Source organism: Ambystoma mexicanum, chromosome 14 (genome assembly GCF_040938575.1).
Source record: "Ambystoma mexicanum isolate Mex_15411 chromosome 14, UKY_AmexF1_1, whole genome shotgun sequence".
Lineage (NCBI taxonomy): Eukaryota > Metazoa > Chordata > Amphibia > Caudata > Ambystomatidae > Ambystoma > Ambystoma mexicanum.
In genome coordinates, this window is record NC_090940.1 from 41534230 (window position 1) to 41552523 (window position 18294).

Genomic DNA, 18294 nt, shown 5'->3' on the forward strand with positions numbered 1-18294 from the left:
CTCAAAGACAAAGGCAAACTGGCGTTATTACTTCTCCTGGACCTCTCTGCTGCTTTTGATCTTGTCAATCACAAAATTCTCTGCCATCACCTCAAATCAGCCGCACATTTCTCAGAAAATGCCTCTACTTGGATCAGATCCTTCCTTGATAATAGATCAATGCGCGTGTTTTCCCCACTTGCGGCCGCACCACCCGCTCCGGTTTCTTGTGGTGTGCCTCAAGGGTCTTGTGTCTCGCCCACGTTATATAACGTGTTTACCAAACCCCTTTTTGATATTCTGGACCATTTGGGCGTCACGTATACTAATTACGCTGACGACACCCAGATACTAATCCCCATCACAGGAGACTACACAACTGACTCCCTCGCCATCAACGCCATCTACCAGGTCATCCAAGCGTGGATGGCCCAACACGGCCTCTGCCTAAATGATGAAAAGACAGAGCTCCTCATTCTTGGTTCACCACAAAAACTCACTAAACTTGACCCTGCTTTCAAGTCTTTCACCATTGATGGGAACACCATCCCTATTGCTAAGGACACGAAAACCCTAGGGATTTACATTGACTCAACCCTATCCTTGACTAGACAGTCCAACGCAGTCTCATCTGCAGCAGCGTATACTTGCAAGCTCATCACCGCCTGTCGCCCGTTCCTAACCACAGCCAACTGCGTAACCTTGGCCAGGACCCTCGTACTATCCAAGGTCGACTACTGTAATGCCCTCTATCTAGGTACTAATCTCCGCAATCTAAACAAGCTACAAATTGTCCAAAACAATGCGATCAGAGCGGCCCTTAACATTCCTAGGCGCCAGCATATATCTGACACCAGGCGCAACCTGCACTGGCTCTCTATCCCACATCGCATCTCCTTGAAGTCCCTGGCTCTCACACACAAATGCCTCCACAACCAAGCCCCTCGCTACCTGGCAAACAGATTCTCTTTCCACAATTCCACCAGACCTCGCAGAGCGGCCCAAGCCAACTGCCTTGTCATCCCGCGTTTTAATCTCCAAAGATCAGGTGGAACCAGCTTCCCCATCCTGGCAGCCAAACTTTAGAACTCACTCCCCAATGACCTTAGAGCAGAACCTTCCTTCCTGAAATTCAAACACCTTACCAAAGCCTGGCTATCCGCCCAAGACAGCTAACACTAGTTTACTGCCCTACTTGCACTTTGACCTACTCTGCATCCCTTATTAACTACCCTGTAAATCACTGCCTTATCGATATTCGCTTGAATGTATATTCTGTAAATTCTCCTGTAATACTCTGTCACATTGCCTTGTCATGCTTTCATCTTGTTGTAACTAAGTTAAGCACCCGGTTGCCCCTGGGCCTGGTGCGCTATAGAAATAAATAAAATACAAATACAAAATACAAATGGGGGAGTAAGGCAGTGACTAAATTCTTTGTTTTTTGGAGGATTGGAAGCAGAGGATCCCTGGTGATTAGCTTTGGCAATGCTTGATCCTTCTACTGCAGTCTCTTCTGTGTCTCAAGTACTGGTCCACTCTTCTTTGGTTTCTTGGCTACAGTGGGTGAGAGACCTCAGGAATAGCTCCAGACCCTCTCGATTTATCCAAACTGCAGGCTGGGAGTGACCACTGCCTTCCAGTCGTAAGGGTCTGCATCGTTCAAACTGGTAGTGGCTGTCAAATCATTAGCCATTTACCCCACATCTGCTCAGCATATTACCTTCTCTGTGAGAAATGTGGATTGGGACCAGACATTCCCAATCCCAGTTTGTCATGCACAGCATTGGCCGTGATTTCTTTTATTTTTATTTATTTACATTTTAAATTCATAACAAGATTATAATGACAAATTCGGACGTAATGTACAAGAAAGCAGGAAACAGCATATACATATAATGCAACAAAGCCCCGCACCCCCTCAAAACAATAAACAAAACAATAAATATAAAAAAATTCAATTAAAAGAAGTCATTAAATTTCCCCCCGATTTTGTCATGAAAGGTCAATTTTGTTTTTCAATTTATAAATCAACTTTTCCACCTTTGAAAGTCTCTGCATCTCCTCTACCCATTCATCAAGTGAAGGAGCTATCCTAATTTTCCAACCTCGAAGCACCAAGAGTTTGCCTACAATAGCGCACCTGAATAGCCATTTCTTATCTGCTGAACTGAGTTCATTTAACTCTGTATCATCTCCCCATATCACTGTTTTGAAATCCAAATTTCAATTCACACCTGTAATTTTAACACAGGCCTCACACACCTCTGCCCAGAAACCACAGACTCTTAAGACAACTCCACAACATGTGTTCCAAGGTGCCGATCTCTTGTACACAACCCCAACACTCATCCCAATTAGAAAGTCCTCTTTTTTTTCAATCTCTCTGGACACCAATAAACTCGGTTCAGTATTTTAATTTGTCGAGATAGCTCACTCAAATTCACAGAACATAAAGCAACATTTCTGCATATATTTTGCCAGATCTCCGGAGCAATATCAAAATCAATCCTCCTGCTCCATTGATCCCGTAGTTTTTCATTTCCATTAAAGTTTGACAAAAGCAGTTTATCTATTCTTCTTGCCAGTCCGCCCTCTCCCTCAATAGGTGTAGCCAGAAAGATGTCCTAATCCAGATTATTAGTCCAAGCAACATCTCCTACCGACTTCTTTAAACTCCTGTAGGCAGAATCCGATAAGCCCCGAAAATCCAATTTTTCCCTTCACTTCATTCGCTGAAAGCAATCGAACATCCATACCGAGATCACAAATCCTTCTAATACCGCATAGAAACCAATCCGGCCAGAAAAGTGATTTTGCATAGTCTTTAATCCTTGGGTTCAGCCCAATTGATGCCCATTGACACTTAAAACATCTATACCCATCAGCTCTAACAACTCACACCAAGCAGTGTGCAGAAATCCTGTCACAGTTGACCTACAACCACGTTCTTTTGTATTTGTAGTTGGCAAAACCGACGGACCAAGAGGGCCAAATGCATTAGATTCTGCATTGACCCAAGGGTCTGGAACCTCACTCAGAAAAGGAATGAATGATTGTGATGAAAAGGCCAAGTGATGCACTTTAAAATTTGGAACCCCCAATCCGCCTTGATCAACCGGGAGTTGTAATTTCCAAATTTTAAGCCCGAGAAGTTTCCTGTCTCAAATTCCTGCATCATGCGGTCTAGATTGCTCCAGTAATTACTTTTAATTTTAAAGGGTAACATACCGGTTATATAATTAACCTTGGGAGCCATGTTCATTTTAAGGGAGTTGACCTTGCCCCAGAGCGACAGGTTAACAGTGTCCACCTTTCTAAATCCATTTTGCAGTTTTTACTGATATCATTCATGTTTTCTTCAACCATACTAGAGACCGAAATCGTCAACCAGATGCCCAAATATCGTATGCTAACACACCATCCAAAACCCAATCCAGTGACTAGAGTTTTATCACATCTGTGATTTAAGCGGCAAGACCTCTGATTTTAGCCAATTAATTTTGTAACCAGATGTATTGTGAAAGTTAGTCAGAGTCTGCATCAGGCACGGGAGAGAAACCTCTAAATTTCGGAGGACCAACAAAAGATCTTCATAAAAACCAGATCTTCTGCATAACTCCCCAAAAGTTGACACCTAGCATCCTTGAATCAGATTTGAAAGCAATAGCCAAGGGCTCAATCGCCAGAATAAACAAAAGCAGTGAAAATGGACACCTCTGTCTGGTGCCACGCTCCAGACAAGTGTTCAGACTTACCTCCACTTGTTTTCACATCCGTTGTTGGTTTGGCATACAGCAACTCAACCCATGAGATGAACTCATTACCCAGATTCATTTCCCCCCAAACTGAACATAGGTAATCCCAATTCACTCTATTGAACGCGTTTTCGGCATCAAGGGAAAATACAGCAGCATCAAAGTCACCATCATTCGCCTTTTCCATAGCAAGAAGTAGTTTGTGAATATTGCTGGAAATGCGTCTGTTTTTCATAAAGCCTGATTTCCTTCCTAAATTGATTGGTGAAGAGCATTTTTCAATTCTCTAAGCCAAAACCTTAGTCAGGAGTTTGTCTGTATTAATAAGTGATAACTGGATGGATGATTGCTGTCCTTTCCCTTTTTCAAGAACACTGAGATTGAAGCATGACATGTACTCAAGGGCAGCGCCATTTCCATTTTACTTGCCAGAAACACATCTTTCAAAAGTTACAGAGCCGAATTTGGAAGTATTTTATAAAACTAATTTGGGAGCTCATCAGGACCAGGGGATTTACCAGTATTCAGCCTGGAGATAGCTGTTTTCAGCTCATCAATAGACAAATCTGCGCTGAGAAGCAAACTCAGCATCGGAAATCTTTGGGATCACAAGATTCCCAAAGAATTCCTTCCCTTTTCCAGTAATGCCTGCCTCATTTCGGTATAAATCCATGTAATACTCATGGAACACAATATCGGTTTTGGGTCAAAAGTGATCCTACCATCTGATTCTGTGATAGAAGTAATTGCTGTTTCCGAACTTTTCTTTCTCAGTCTGTATGCAAGCCATCTGTCGCATTTTTCACCCCTTTCGAAGTATGCTCACTGCGAATAAAACAGACTACGTTCTGCCTTTAACGATAAGATTTCATCCATCTCTTTTTAGTTTCTTTAAAATCATCACTTTTGTAGAATTAGACAGATCAAGCATTAAATTCAGAGGGGTTTCTCTAATTTTCGGATCAAGTTCCTGTCTTACTTTTTCTGTCTACCACTATACAATCCAAGTCAAACTCCTTGCATAGAACACTTAAAAGCCTTCTATATATTTCATAAACTAACGTCACTGGTACGATTCTCCTCAACAAAATAATCGGCTTCAGAAACTATTCTGTCCAATATTTCATCATCCAACAAAATAGAAGTATTTAATTTCCATGAAAAAGATAGGCAACATTCAAATTTAGTTTTAGATGCATTGTAACTGGAGCATGATCGCTCACCAGAATATTCCCAATTTCACATGGACTAAAACTTTGTCAGAGCCCCACTGGTGAAAAGCATGTCTAACCACGAGTACACTCCATGCGCTCTTGAGAAAAAAACTATACTTGCGCTTATTGGGGTGCGCCAGTTGTCTTAAGTTATGCTCATCCATGAGTGACATGAGTGCTTGATGATGTGCATCACTCCGACCTTCTAGATAAGATTCTATCAAACACAGGGTCTACAATAGTATTGAGATCTCCCCCAAGAGGGATATTTGGTGAATTCAAGTCTTGTAGCGTCTGGGCAACCTTTCTAAAAAAAAAAAAAAGTGCCATTATCCACAGAGGGCACGTACACATTGCACAAAATAATTTGCTCCCCTTGAATCTCAATCAGCAGAGCAGCCATTCTTCCATCATTGTCAGCACATTCTTTCACAACTTTAACGGGAGCCTTTTTACGAACCAAAATAACAACCCCCTTTGATCTAGTTGAAAAAGAGGAGCCAAACGCAAAACCAACCCAATCTTTCTCCAGGCTTTTTTTATCTCTTCAGCTAATGTGTGTTTCTTGTAAAAAGCAAATGTCTGCCCTCATTTCATCCAGGACTGTGTAAGCACTTTCTTCTTTTAATGTAATTGTTAATTCCATTTACATTCCAAGACATTACACACAATTATTCTTGCTAATTGACCTTGCGGCCATCGCTTCACTTTCACCAGAGAAAATTAAAACAAAAAATGAAAAACAAATATCGAAAAAACACCCTCTAAAGAAACAGTCAAAACTGTGAAGTCTATCCAACCAAGATAACAAACAACGAAACATTAACAAGAAACAAACTCTAGCACCTCTGCCGAATCCCATATGAACTCGGAGTGAAACTATTATGTAGCAAAATGAATTAATCCGGTAATTTAAGCAAAAAAGGCTTCACTCACTCAGCCACGATTGCAGCACGTAAACAAATATGGTGGGAGTCATGTGAAAATCAATGGTGGTAGAACTGCAAAAAGAAAGATTTACCCAAGGGGTGTCTTGGTTATAAATTGCAGTTAGCACAGATATCGCCAGGAGTTTCTGATTATGATATCCATGGTTAATAAACACGTATTGGATGTTAGTATATATCCCTTATTTTCTACTTCTACAGCATGTGTTAGATGGGGTATGGGTCAGAGTTCTTGGTCCAGGCACCATCTCTGTGAAGGACCCTTCCTCACTGCCACCCAATGTTTTCTTTTTTTCTGTTTAGTCCTGCTAATTTCAAACTGCTTTAAAGATGCTAAGCTTACAGTTGATGTGATATACATTTTATTAAATTAAACTGTTTTTGATCAGTATTGTGATCTTATGGTCTTAGGATAACTCTCAGATTCTCAGTTGGCTCTGGCAATGGGTCGCAGATTTGGGTTGCTATTAGGGTGACGGATCATAACACGATTGAACTCGAGAAGCAGCTCTGGTGGTTAGGCTTTCTATGAGTATCATTTCGCTAGCTATTTGCTTGGTATGCCTAACATTTAGTTTGGGAACCGTTTGGGACCAAGTCTTAGATCCTGTTCTTGATAGTGACAGTGGAAAGGGGTGTTTGGGTCTGTTCTCATGTGCCTATTTGCTCCATGTGTGTTAAAGCCAGGTTTTAACTGACATCTGGGATTCTGGTGATTATTGTGGTGAGTATAAAAGCTTGCCCATACCTGTCTGGACCCTGTGCTGTCAAGGTTTTTGTGCACATTATAATTAAAAGCAGAGCATTTTACGGTGTGTACATGGGTGTGACTGCCTGCAAGTGTAAAAGGTCAGTGGAGCAAACAACTTGCAGAGAAAACTCAGCATTGCATATTACTGGTCTTACTCTGATAATGCTTTCGACTTAGTCACCCACTCTGGTCTGTGAAAATTAATCTTTGATCTACAGCAATTCAGTTGTGCCCTGCTCTTTCTTACAACTTAACTCCATTCTTTTTCGTCTTTTTTCGATATTTGTAGCATGGCTTAGTGACACCTTCTTAAAATAAATGGCCAAGGATGGGCTGGGGGAGGCTTGGGGATGTTAAGCGATTTAAACTAACCTTCAGGTAGTAATGTCTTGTAGGAAATAGTGCGTTTAATGTACCTTACAATCTTTGTGGCAATATCGCATGCAAGGAATGCCCTTTAATGAACATTTGCTGCTGTTATTGAATTCACAGGGGTGAACAGGACAAAGCTGCATGACATGATTGCTGATCTGGGTGATGAAGAGCTAGCCCATATCCCGGCTGGAATGCTGAGTCCATCTCGTGTCCCGGCCTCCAGAATAACAGACCATGAAGGGGGGAGAGCAGAGGAAGGTAAGCCACTTCCTGACTTTTTGCAGTTGTCCACAAGAATCTGTTCTAATTAATCCATGTTCACCATACTTTGGATGTAACTTTGAATAATTCATGCTTTAATGATACACCCAGGAACACTCAATATTTAAAATAAACTTAATTACAAATAGTTTATATGCATTGGACACCAGATAGACACATTTTTCTCGCTGCCAAGATCCCAGTCACAAGAATTATTCAACTAGCATATGCTTCCCTTTAACTTGGGGGTCTGCAACCTCCGACTCTCCATATGTTTTGCACTACAAATCATTGACCCCCTAACCATGAAGTGCGCTAGCTGGAGCTGATCGGAGGTGTAGTCCAAAACATCTCGAGCTAATGGTTCGGAGTTTCAAATTCAGTCTATTTCATATGCTCAGTGTAAAAAAGGAAAATGTCGTATGTTCCTTGATACATTTAAGGTGGAGGTAAAGCAATAGTGTGATGTCCATTGGACTTTGATCCATTCACTGAAAAAAGAAATTGAATTTAACCCTCTGGTTTTAGACCGTATCTGAATGCTTTTTTCTTGCAGATGCCAGTTTAGTTCAGATCCACATGGTTTAGAGTAGATGCACAGGCCAGGGTAAGATAAAATATAGCACATATAGCATTCAATAAAGTAATCGCTACAACGAAAGATTCTTTAACAAATAATACTTTTTCTTCTATGCAGATGATTAAATACTGTGCAGGTTCAAAATAAGTAAACTCTGAAAGAAAGTTGGTCTAGCGTCTAAGTTAGTTTCAGTTTAAAGATTTGGCGGGGTCCTCAGTTACCCCATTTGTTCAGAACCTGTATCTGCTTACCTGGGAGTTGGTTGTGAAAAAAATTGATTACAGAATGGCAGTATGAGTTACTTGCCTTGATTCTGCAGTTCTATCCCTCTTTAAAGTAGGTCAATGTATAGAACCCATTACGGTGGGCCAGTGTTTGAACAGTACAACATTTCAAAAATTCACCAGTGTCAGAGCTGGTCTTAGGTTCTCAGACTGTTCAGTAGTGCTCGGGCGGACTGTGGGTAAGCAGTATGAAGGGCCACCCAGTGGAGAAGTTCCTGGACACAAGCCATTGAAGCCGAGGTACATTATTGGTCCATTGTGAGGAGGGGTATTCAAAATCACTACCTGTGGCAGAAGATAGAAAAGACAACCTAGGATTAGCAAGGTTTTCACAGCCCCAGTTCGCAGAACCATTATCTTGTAGCATAGACTATGCAGTAAGGTTGAACTAAGGAGGAAGGGGGACCTGTTGTGAGGTGCAACGAACACTTAGCAGAAATGGTAAATAAAATGACCCACACAGTAAAGTTAAAAATAACCATAATGTATTACACCACTGCTAGTGCAGCAAATAAGATTTTGAGTATTTGACTCCCCGGTTTTTATAATTCAAGAGCAAATGCAATTTCAAGAGTAAACATTTGGTTTCTCATTGGCAAGTGAGTAAAAATGATGTGACATGCATCAAGCATATGTGCATTAGGTAAGAAAATGTATGAAAACACTAGAAACAAAGAAATGAGATGTGTTTTAGGAAAGTAGCTGTATTCAAGTAAATGGGGGGGAAAAGGATGGCACTTCTGTGCCTTCCTGTTCAACCGCTCTGTGTTTAATGTGTGGGAATCATACTTTTATGTGTGGGCCCGCTTCGAATCTTGGATTTTCTTTTTTTGCTAGATATTACCACTTACGAATGCAGGCGAGGAAACATTGCAAAGGGGTCTGTCTGGTGGTATACATTTATGGCCAGTGAGACTTCTTAATTTAATCCCTTACTGTATTACAAAAGATGACCCACAAGTTCTCAATGCATTAAAAGGAGCCGGCTACAGCAGCATGCAGAATTGTGGGGGCTTAGGTTAAGGCCAACAGACAGTCATGTAGAAAAGTATTTTGGTGACAGAAGAAAAGGCGTGGTATTTAATCCATGACCTCGCACACTGCCCTAGAAGGCCCACACCATATATACCCAGTGATCTAGTAGAAACAATCCAGTGCTATTGATCACCTCTTCTGTTTACACCGTCTATGCCTACATGGCAGGATCACAAGTTACCTGCTTTTAACCTCCAGGGTGTGGTATGTCATAATCTTGGATCTTATACCCTTCAACAGGATCCATCTGTGTGTGCTATGAGAGATATACCCCTTTTTTACGGTACAACAGAGCATATTGCAATGTGGCTCAGGGAACTGATGCAGCCACTTTCTATTATTGATATGAAGCCAGTAATGGGAAATGAGTGCACCCTTGCATAAGTGGCTTCCCCTACTAATCGAAACAAATGCCTTACATTTGTTTTGGGGTCCACACCTCTCCAGGCCCACTTCTATTCTCCCCCCACCACATCCTTGCTGCTCCCCTATAAAAATACCAGAGATTGGTTTCTAAGCGCAGGATCAGGATTCCAACCTGTGCTGCGTTGTCTTGCTTCAAAGACAAACTAATTGCTCCTGAGCTATCCCACCGCACCAGTACACAGACAATTAGTTCTCTGCAGCATGGTAGCTTCTTGTTAATGTAATGCAATACTGTTGCTTTTGGAGCTCAAGCTTTCCAGTTCCCATCTAACATCACCCCACAGCTGCAATTGCTCATGGCCCTATCCTGGCATGGTACACCTTGCCATCGACGCAACCGAAGGATAAAATATCAAAGGAAGCTATCAAAAATATAGGATACCGAGATGTCAGCATTGTTTCCACTCAATCCATTAACTAAACACACTTATAGTTCAGGGTGGTGCTATTTGTCTTAGGAACTCCTTTTCTCTCATCTTCATTTGTGTCAAAGGTGGAGCAGCCTGGGAACTCATTGGCAGAGCTCTTCTTTGGCATCTGGCTTGACTCCAAAATTTAAACCAGGATAGAGTCGGCAAAAGACCTATGATAAAATTACACATGTACTGATAATTTAAATGCCTACTATGCCTTACTCGCAGAGCCTACCTTATGCTCATGTATGCAAACTTAAATTATGTTGCACCACCTCGAAGAAAAGTAGCCTTTACCTTAAATTGTTGTGCAAAGGTCTTTACTGAATGAACACAGGGACGCTGTGAGAAGCAACCCTGCTTCATAGTCTGCCCGCTGCTTATGTGTTTACTCTTTGGCACATACAAATGATTTTTCAGGCTACGCCTCGCCCAGTGAGACGGCTTCCACATGTACAATTAGAAACAGCTGGGCCAGGTATTGCCTGAGCCCTGTGAGAACTGTAGTTGTATTAAAACATTCTGGCTTGCTAAAAATGTATCTGAATATGTCTGCCTTATATTGCAAATTTACTCGCCCAAGGCATGAAAATTTAGTTGATGATCAAACACCATAGTATGAGAAACATGTAGAAAAGGTTGGAGATGCCCCTCCTTCATGCCCAAGGTGCTGTCTGACTTTCATTTAAACGAGCCCTTGGTGTTACCTGTTTTTTTTTACAGGCACCTTTGTCGCCGGCTGAAAGGAGTTTGCACTCGCTGGATGTAAATAGAGCGATTAAAGCTTCTGGAAGACGTCGCAACTTTTTGTGAACTTTGGCCTTGTGAACCATGGGAAGGCCCAAGGCTTCTATTTCTAGGTGGTTCCCGGGCTATCCATCCTAGAGTAGGGACAGAGGCTGACTCCACAACTCCCTCTCTACCTGTTTTCCCAGGTATTGAATCGATACCCTCGCTTACAGAGCCTTTTTAACTTATTGGGGTCTCTACAGGAGTTGCTCTTCTGACTTGTCCATCAGGCAGCAAAGCCACCCTGCTTGTCGACAGATGTGTTCCTTTTCCTGACACCTCTGCATCTGTCTTCACGACCCCGGGGGTAAAATGGCCCATGGTACCAAACAGATCCTCCCCAAGGTCAGTGAAAAACTGAATTTTTGTGCAAATTTCCCACTTAACCGCCCAGGAGCTGCAGATGCACCTCCTGGATGTGGCAGTGCGTGGGCAGGATTGGGGAAAATCCACATAGATGTGCCCTGTCCTGAAGGATTTGGCCCCTGTCCCTACCACCTATCGGTTATCCTTTTCGTCAGCATGAGTGCACTGTTCTTGTGGTTCTGGTTTTATGGTTATCTTTGACATTGCAGACATGCATTTTGAGAAACCTTGCTGGCCTGGATTTGTCTCTAAACCCAGAACCAAAATGATTAAACCCATTTGACTTCTATTGACTCACCCTTGCCTTTTCAAACGCAACTATGGGCGTTTGTCCCGAACGTTATGAACTACTGTTGAACTGATGTGGCCCGCTTCTGGAGACTGTTGTGCTCTACTTAGCCCGACTGGCGCATCATGATTTGGACTGTGCCACCACTCATCTTTATCCAGTTCGCTGCGATTGCTGCTTTTAACATCACGTGTCACGATTATTCTGGAGCATTCAGTTCACCCTTGGACTCTCCTTGAGCACACACTTCTTCACCTATGTCAACTCCTGCATAAATAATATCTGTATGTGCACAAGTACCACATGATTTGACTTCTGGTTTTCCTGTCCCACCTGTTTATTTTAGCTGGGGAGATATCGGCTGGGACCTCAGCTGTTCACCATTCCCAAATGGGGTTTACTGATCCTCCTAGCGTTCTCTACTCAGACCGTTTATCTTGAAAACCTGCCGCCCTTCACCTATCCTCTCTACTGGCTTGCTTTGTTCTACAAGCCAGGGTTCATTATTCATGTAAAGCAGTAATGCCAATATTACCTTCCAGTGTGATGATTAATAATGTCACCTTTGCTTTTGATCCAAGGTTTTCTTTCTCAGTCTGGCTTTACCATCTACCATTGGACTTAATGCATCTGTGGGGTCAATGCTTATTCCTGGTTGCCCTGAAATTGAGAGGGGGGGGTGTTGGGGGAGGGATTTGTTGTGTCACATCTTACGATCAGTTCACCACTCCAAAACATTTCTTTCCTCGATCAGCGGAAGACTAGGTCTGTGTGGGGAAAGTTGATTAGTTGGGAAGGATTTATCACTGGGCTGAGTGTGAAACTGAACCGTGACAAGCTGTTCAAATTATCCAAGTTAATAGAGGACATTGCCAATGTCACCGCTTCTTCACTCTGTTCGTCGAGTAGGTTGCCATCCACACCATGGTACTCTAGAACCGTATGGCTTTAGACACCCTCTTGGCATTCAAACAGTGCGTGTGCACTCTGATGAAAAGGGAATTTAGCACTTGTATACCAAGATCTTATAATAGCACTGGCATTGTCTCTGTTAGGCAAAGTTTGAATGCGGTACCCCCTGAGAACACTACAAACAACTATGACTACAGGTAGAGGCAACCCAACCTTTGGTATAAGCTTGTACTACAGTTTTGGTAGCGTGTTGAGCAGCCAGGCTTCTCTCAAGAGGGGAAATGTGAGCTGTAGTGGAGTTACACAAAGATTTACAGTTACATGTATTCAAATAAACTCTTGCACTCAAGCTTTCTTGCATCAACAATTATTAATATATCAGACAGTTATAAAGCCCTCTTTAGAAGGGAGCAATGGAATAGTAACACAAATATACTTCAATTCTGTACAATTTGAGTTTCTGAATCGGGCAAAGACCCTTTTGGGATGGCCCACAACACAACCTACACCCACAGGTGACTTCAGTAAAAAGGGTGCTGGGGACATAAATATCTTACTGGGACATACATATCTTACTGTTGGCATGAAGAACACTCTTAAAAAGTTGGTAAAAGGCAAAGGCTATTATAACACAAGAGACCAAAAATATTCCTAAGCAGGTAAGTAATTTTAAAGTACACTAGAAGTTATTTAATTCAATAGGCTATGCCAAAGTCAATGGGCAAAAGTCTTGGATAGGTAGAAGCACTTCTGGTAAGTAAATGGATAAGTCTTTGTACAAGTTCTTGGTAGTCCTTGATGAAAAGAAGAATCAAATGCAGGGCCACAAGCTGATTCGACTTGAGTTGTGGAATTTAAAGCACTTCTACAGTAAGAGGTAAGTTCTTAGACTTGTTTGGTAAAGAAGAAAAGATGCAGCGGATGACTTCTGTTCCTGTGCAACCCTGCAGATCTCACTGTTCCTGGGCCTCAGTCGTGGGGACAAGAGGGGAGGACGTCGGTGGACTCCTGCAGTGCACTGGGACTGTCAAAACCCGCATCAGGCAAACTTCACTTTCAGTGGCTGTTTGGCGTTTCAGCTACCGCAAATGGCAACAACGCGGTTCATGGCTGTCCAGGTGGACTGTCCTTGCTTCTGGGGTCCCGCACTCTGCTGAGCGGGGGCTCGGGCTTGGTCAGTCCGGAGGATCTTCCAAAAGGTTTAGGCCAGTTTAAAAGTAACACACACAATCTGGTGTCCCTCTCCTTGGCTATATGGTTTCCTGCAGCAACTCCGGGGAAATTCAACCAGCTCTGAGATGGGTGGCCAGGTGGCTTACTTTGGAGTTGATTGGTCCCACCAACTTTTCCTTACAGGGACTCCTGACAGGTTTCACTCCTGAAGCCCGCCAAAGGTGAAGTGAACAAAGATACCAAACCTGGTTTGGCACGCAGAGAAACTCTATAGAAGGACCTTTCCACAAATACATGGCGAAAAACAAAGACCGGGGACCATTTTGTCAAAGGTGGCTCTGCACCATTTTAAAAAAGATGACTCCCGCGATTAGCCTTACCGGAGCTGCAATTTCACTTCACTGTTCTTCTGGTAGTTCATCCCAGAGAATGTATTTAAGCCTTGGGAAATCTGGAAGACTTCCCTGTGTCGCTGCACTGTGGGTGCTTTTTAAACACATTTTTTTATCATATTTGGTTTACCTGTTACCAGTTTTAACAAGTGTTACGTCATCAGAGTTTAAAGATGGCGTCCAATGGATTTGTTTTGAGTTTGATCGGTTGAATAAGTAACTCTTTGCCCACGTGGCGGCCTAACATTTGTTATCCAGGTGCAAACATTCGAGAAAGTTTGCTACAGCGATTACTGATTTGGTGGTGTGCCATTCATCAAAAAACTCCACCTGTAATCTTCATTTTGTTGCCTGAATTCTGTGAATGAATGTCCCATAAACTTTCTTCTCTCTTCGACCAGACCCTGGTATGGGTAAGCAGATGTCTTTATATTTTCTGTTTTGCCTCTGTCACAAAACCTGCATTGGTCTTCTGTCGAGGTTCCCTGATTTTCCGGATTTCGTTGGTTTTCAGCAGATTTAGCCGAGCTCTTAAAAATGTTTAACGTAGACTCTTGTTTGGAAAGTTGATGAGATATGTCATGGGTTTGTCTGTCTTCCGGACGTTCAATGATAGATGTTTAGTAAGTTTGTTTTTCTCCGCCTTATCCAACGTCTGGCACCAGTCCCATTCTTTTAGTATTTTTGCCATCTTTGTTGGATTATAGTCCAGTTCTCTTTCAGAGCTACCGATTTCTTCTAAGAGGCAGATGTTTCTGGTCTTCCATTCACGCAGCATAGCGTTGGAGCCTTTGTCCATTTCCTCCTGCGTAAGTTCAAATATGGTTTGGTTTGACGTTTGGATTGTTCTGATGAGCATCAAACCGTTTAACTTCACTGTGCCATTCAATGAGGTAAGGCTGAGCTCCTTTCTCACTACTGAGATTGCGGTAGAGGGAGGTAGAATCAAGAGTTTCCTCCATTAATAGCCTTAGAGTTTTTGGCAAATATGAAGTGGAATCATCGGCATAGATTCGGCACCGTATGCATTGCCAGCACAACCTTTGCTTTGTAGAAATTTATTGAAGCTTGGTGAGAAAAACATCCACATTTTTTGTCCATTCTCGTCGCTTGAGTCGTGAGGGTCTTGATTTTCGTGAACAGGAAATCCTGCATTGGGAGTTCTTGTTGATGCAGATTGAATAGCACTCCTAGGTACCTGAAATTATTTACTGTTTCCAGGACGCATCCTTCTAGAAAGAGTTTGTAGATTTTATTTTAGCTGATTCTCAAGGATCATCACTTTTGTTTTCATGGTGTTTATCTCGAGATCGTCTGCATAGCCCAATCTGTGTATTTTTTCTTTCCCGACTGAAAAGTTTAGATGTCTGTTTCCATTTCGCTGATATCACCAATGTAGGCATTATAGTGTGCCGGTGCTGTGGACAGACTTGCTTTACTCCTCTGAAAGTGAAGATTTTTTCAGACAATAGACCGGTTCCACTCAAGCGCACCCTCATCTTTGTGTCTGTATGTAATTCCCTGATCGGGTACAGTATCGAGTCCGGACATTGCCATTTGTGTAATTTCTCCCAGAGTTTTTCTCGATTTACCTTATCAAAGGCCTGGGAAAGATCTATGAAGGCAAGAGCAATTTTAGGGGCTCCATCCAAGACTTTTGCTTTAAAGATACTCGGGATAAAGATGTTTGCCGCTGTGCCCATGTTTTTTGTAAAGCCTGTTTGGAAAGGGTCGTAACCATCTGAGCTAACTACCCATGCTTTGAACTTGTCAAGGAGGAAAGACCCAAAGATTTTACCAATTGTTTCCAGTAGGGCGATAGTTGGTAGGGTCGGTCCATCTCCTTTTTTGTGAATGGGTACTATGTTGGCGGTTTTCCAAGACAGGGGAATTGATCAAGAAATGGCGCAGTTTTGGAAGATTTCTCCAATGAAGACGGCCCAATCGTCCGTGTTTGATTTTAGATCTACGTTTGAGATCCCATCCGGGCCTGGAGCTTGTGGTGATTTCCGTTTGGCTATCTTATCACATATTGCCTCAGTGTTTTGTTCGACGTCCAACGTTTTAGGTTACTTTGGTGGGGCGTTGGAAGTGACCTTTGGAAGTTCAAACAACTTCGAGAAGTATGCAATCCATCTTTTTTCGGGCACATGGTTTGAAATTGCTTCTTGCGTTTCTCTTCCCTTTGTGTTAATCAATGACCAGAAGGGTCTCGCCTGTTTCCCACTTAATGTAACGTGGAGCTCCTCAAGCGAAATTGCAAAAACATTTACTCCTTTGGTCGTTACGTATTATTAAATATATTACATTAGATCCCTCCGACGTCGAAGCGGTTTCACCGCCGAGTAAGAACTTCGACGGCGGTGACTTGGACGGATGAGATCCCTCGGCGCTGCCGAACACGTGGCCTGGCCTCGCCGGCCTTATACAGTAGCGAGAGTGGGGTTGTGGGACATTTGTTCTGTTTCAAAGAATGCCTTTCTTTTTTCCCCCCTTTCGGGATCGTTATCAATAGTATCTATATCCTCAGCTATGGAGAGGACTCAGTTTAGATTTTGCCCACGCTGTAAGGGCACATTTACATGGAAAGACCAGCACAAGCAGTGTAACCGTCGCTTACCCCTCGACCACAACGAGGAAGGCTGTGCGGCCTGTAAACTACTTCACCCGAAAACTTTAAAGGACCGCAGGGTCAAGAGGTGGGCAGCCTACGCTATGTCTAGAGCTGATTCCTCACCCGCCGCTGCCGAGTGTGACGAGGATAGTGATAACCCGAACTCCGTTTCGGAAGTCGTAGACCTCTCTAGGGAGCGTACCCGCTCCTCGACGTCTGTCCCCGGCCCCGACAAATTCAGCTCACGTACTACTTATGGGGATGGAACACCCCAGTGACACTGACGAACACAGAAGGCATAAACGTAAACACAACTCACGGCACTTCTTCGTCAAAGACGAAGAAAGCCATAGCGCCAACAGACGCCGGACCCACCGGCGTCCTCCTGTCAAAGGTACTGAAGCAGTTGGATCCTGCAGGAGTGAAGCTGGCCCACCAAACCCCCTAAGCCTGCCTGCTCAACAATCTTTATTCTATTTAACTATTGGCCAGGCAAACCCAAGGGGAAAGGGGAATGGATAAAATAACAAAAGACAAGAACTCCCACTGCAGGTACTTCAGACCGTCTTCTCCGGATGGCTTTTAAATCAGTGGAGTTCCTAAAAGGAAAATACAATCTTAAATAAATAATATAAACTTCTTTTCTGACTCTCTCTCTCTATCTCTTTAATATTTTTCTAGTTACCTGTTGCCTAAGCTAGACTTGCTCTTAGGCTGCTTCAAAGAGAATGCTGTTGCTACTTGAAATGCTCTGTACAAACTTCTCTTCTATGTACATCTTCTTTCTTTTCAAAACTGTGATTTTAACAAAAGATATCCAACAATGTAGTTATTCCTAAAGCTAATGTGTATCTTGCTTCAGTTTATTTTATTACACTAAATAGATATTAATGTATGTCAAATACCTTCTACCTCTGATGTGTCTTTTATGTTCACTGGAAATTTCATACTCTGCAGGAATTCTATTGAAAACTTCCTCAACGCTATATTTTTCTTGAAGAAAATTATTTACATCTGATCACGCTCACTGGAAAATCGCAACTGACACACTTTGTTTTCTGAAGTGCTATCTTCAGATGAATGTCTTTGAAGAAATGCTGTCCGTAACACTACGCGACGCATTAAAAAATAAATCCAAGATGGCCGCGACGTTAACGCTACGTCGTAAGGTCCTTTCTTCTAACCGCGCTGCAAAAATATGATAGAAGCAAAGCGCAACGAACTAAAACATTGAGTTATATTTAGAGGGTTAGAAAACAAGAATTAGTAACTCGGCGAAATAGATCCGCGCGCCTGGTTAATGTCAAAAATCCCTTTTAACATCAAAAAGAAAATTAACTTATTTTTTCTATTTTAAACAAATAGTTTTTCCTTTTACATGAATTTGCACTGCATAAAAGATGTCTAATATCGTCTTCAAATTTAAAGTCTTTGAATCTTCTTCCTTTTAAACAAAATTTCACTTAGCTTAGTTCAGTTCTTCTTTTAAAGCTTCAGCTGCCCAGCAAACAGGTTCTGGTGAAAATCTTCAACTTTAGATTTCTTTCTTGCCTCTTTACTTATTAAATTAGATTTGGAAACTACAAAAGATTCTAGACTAGTAAATTGTAACTAATACTTAAATTTACTGGAGCTAAAAATGACATGACCTAACCAGATGAAAAACTTTAATGAAAGGCAGTTTAGAATTGTCAGGAACATTCTAAATGACTACACAATGCTGCCTGCATCAGAAT

At 42.3% G+C, this 18294-nt stretch overlaps 1 protein-coding gene across 3 annotated transcripts in view; it reads left to right on the forward strand.

Annotated features, from left to right (window-relative positions):
• STRN3 (striatin 3) overlaps positions 1 to 18294 on the forward strand; it is a 1674795-nt gene that overhangs the window by 893853 nt on the left and 762648 nt on the right. For all 3 annotated transcript variants that reach the window (XM_069638486.1, XM_069638489.1, XM_069638488.1), the window contains one exon: positions 7142 to 7282. In XM_069638486.1, coding sequence (XP_069494587.1) covers positions 7142 to 7282 — 141 coding nt within the window. The remainder of the gene's footprint in view (positions 1 to 7141; positions 7283 to 18294) is intronic.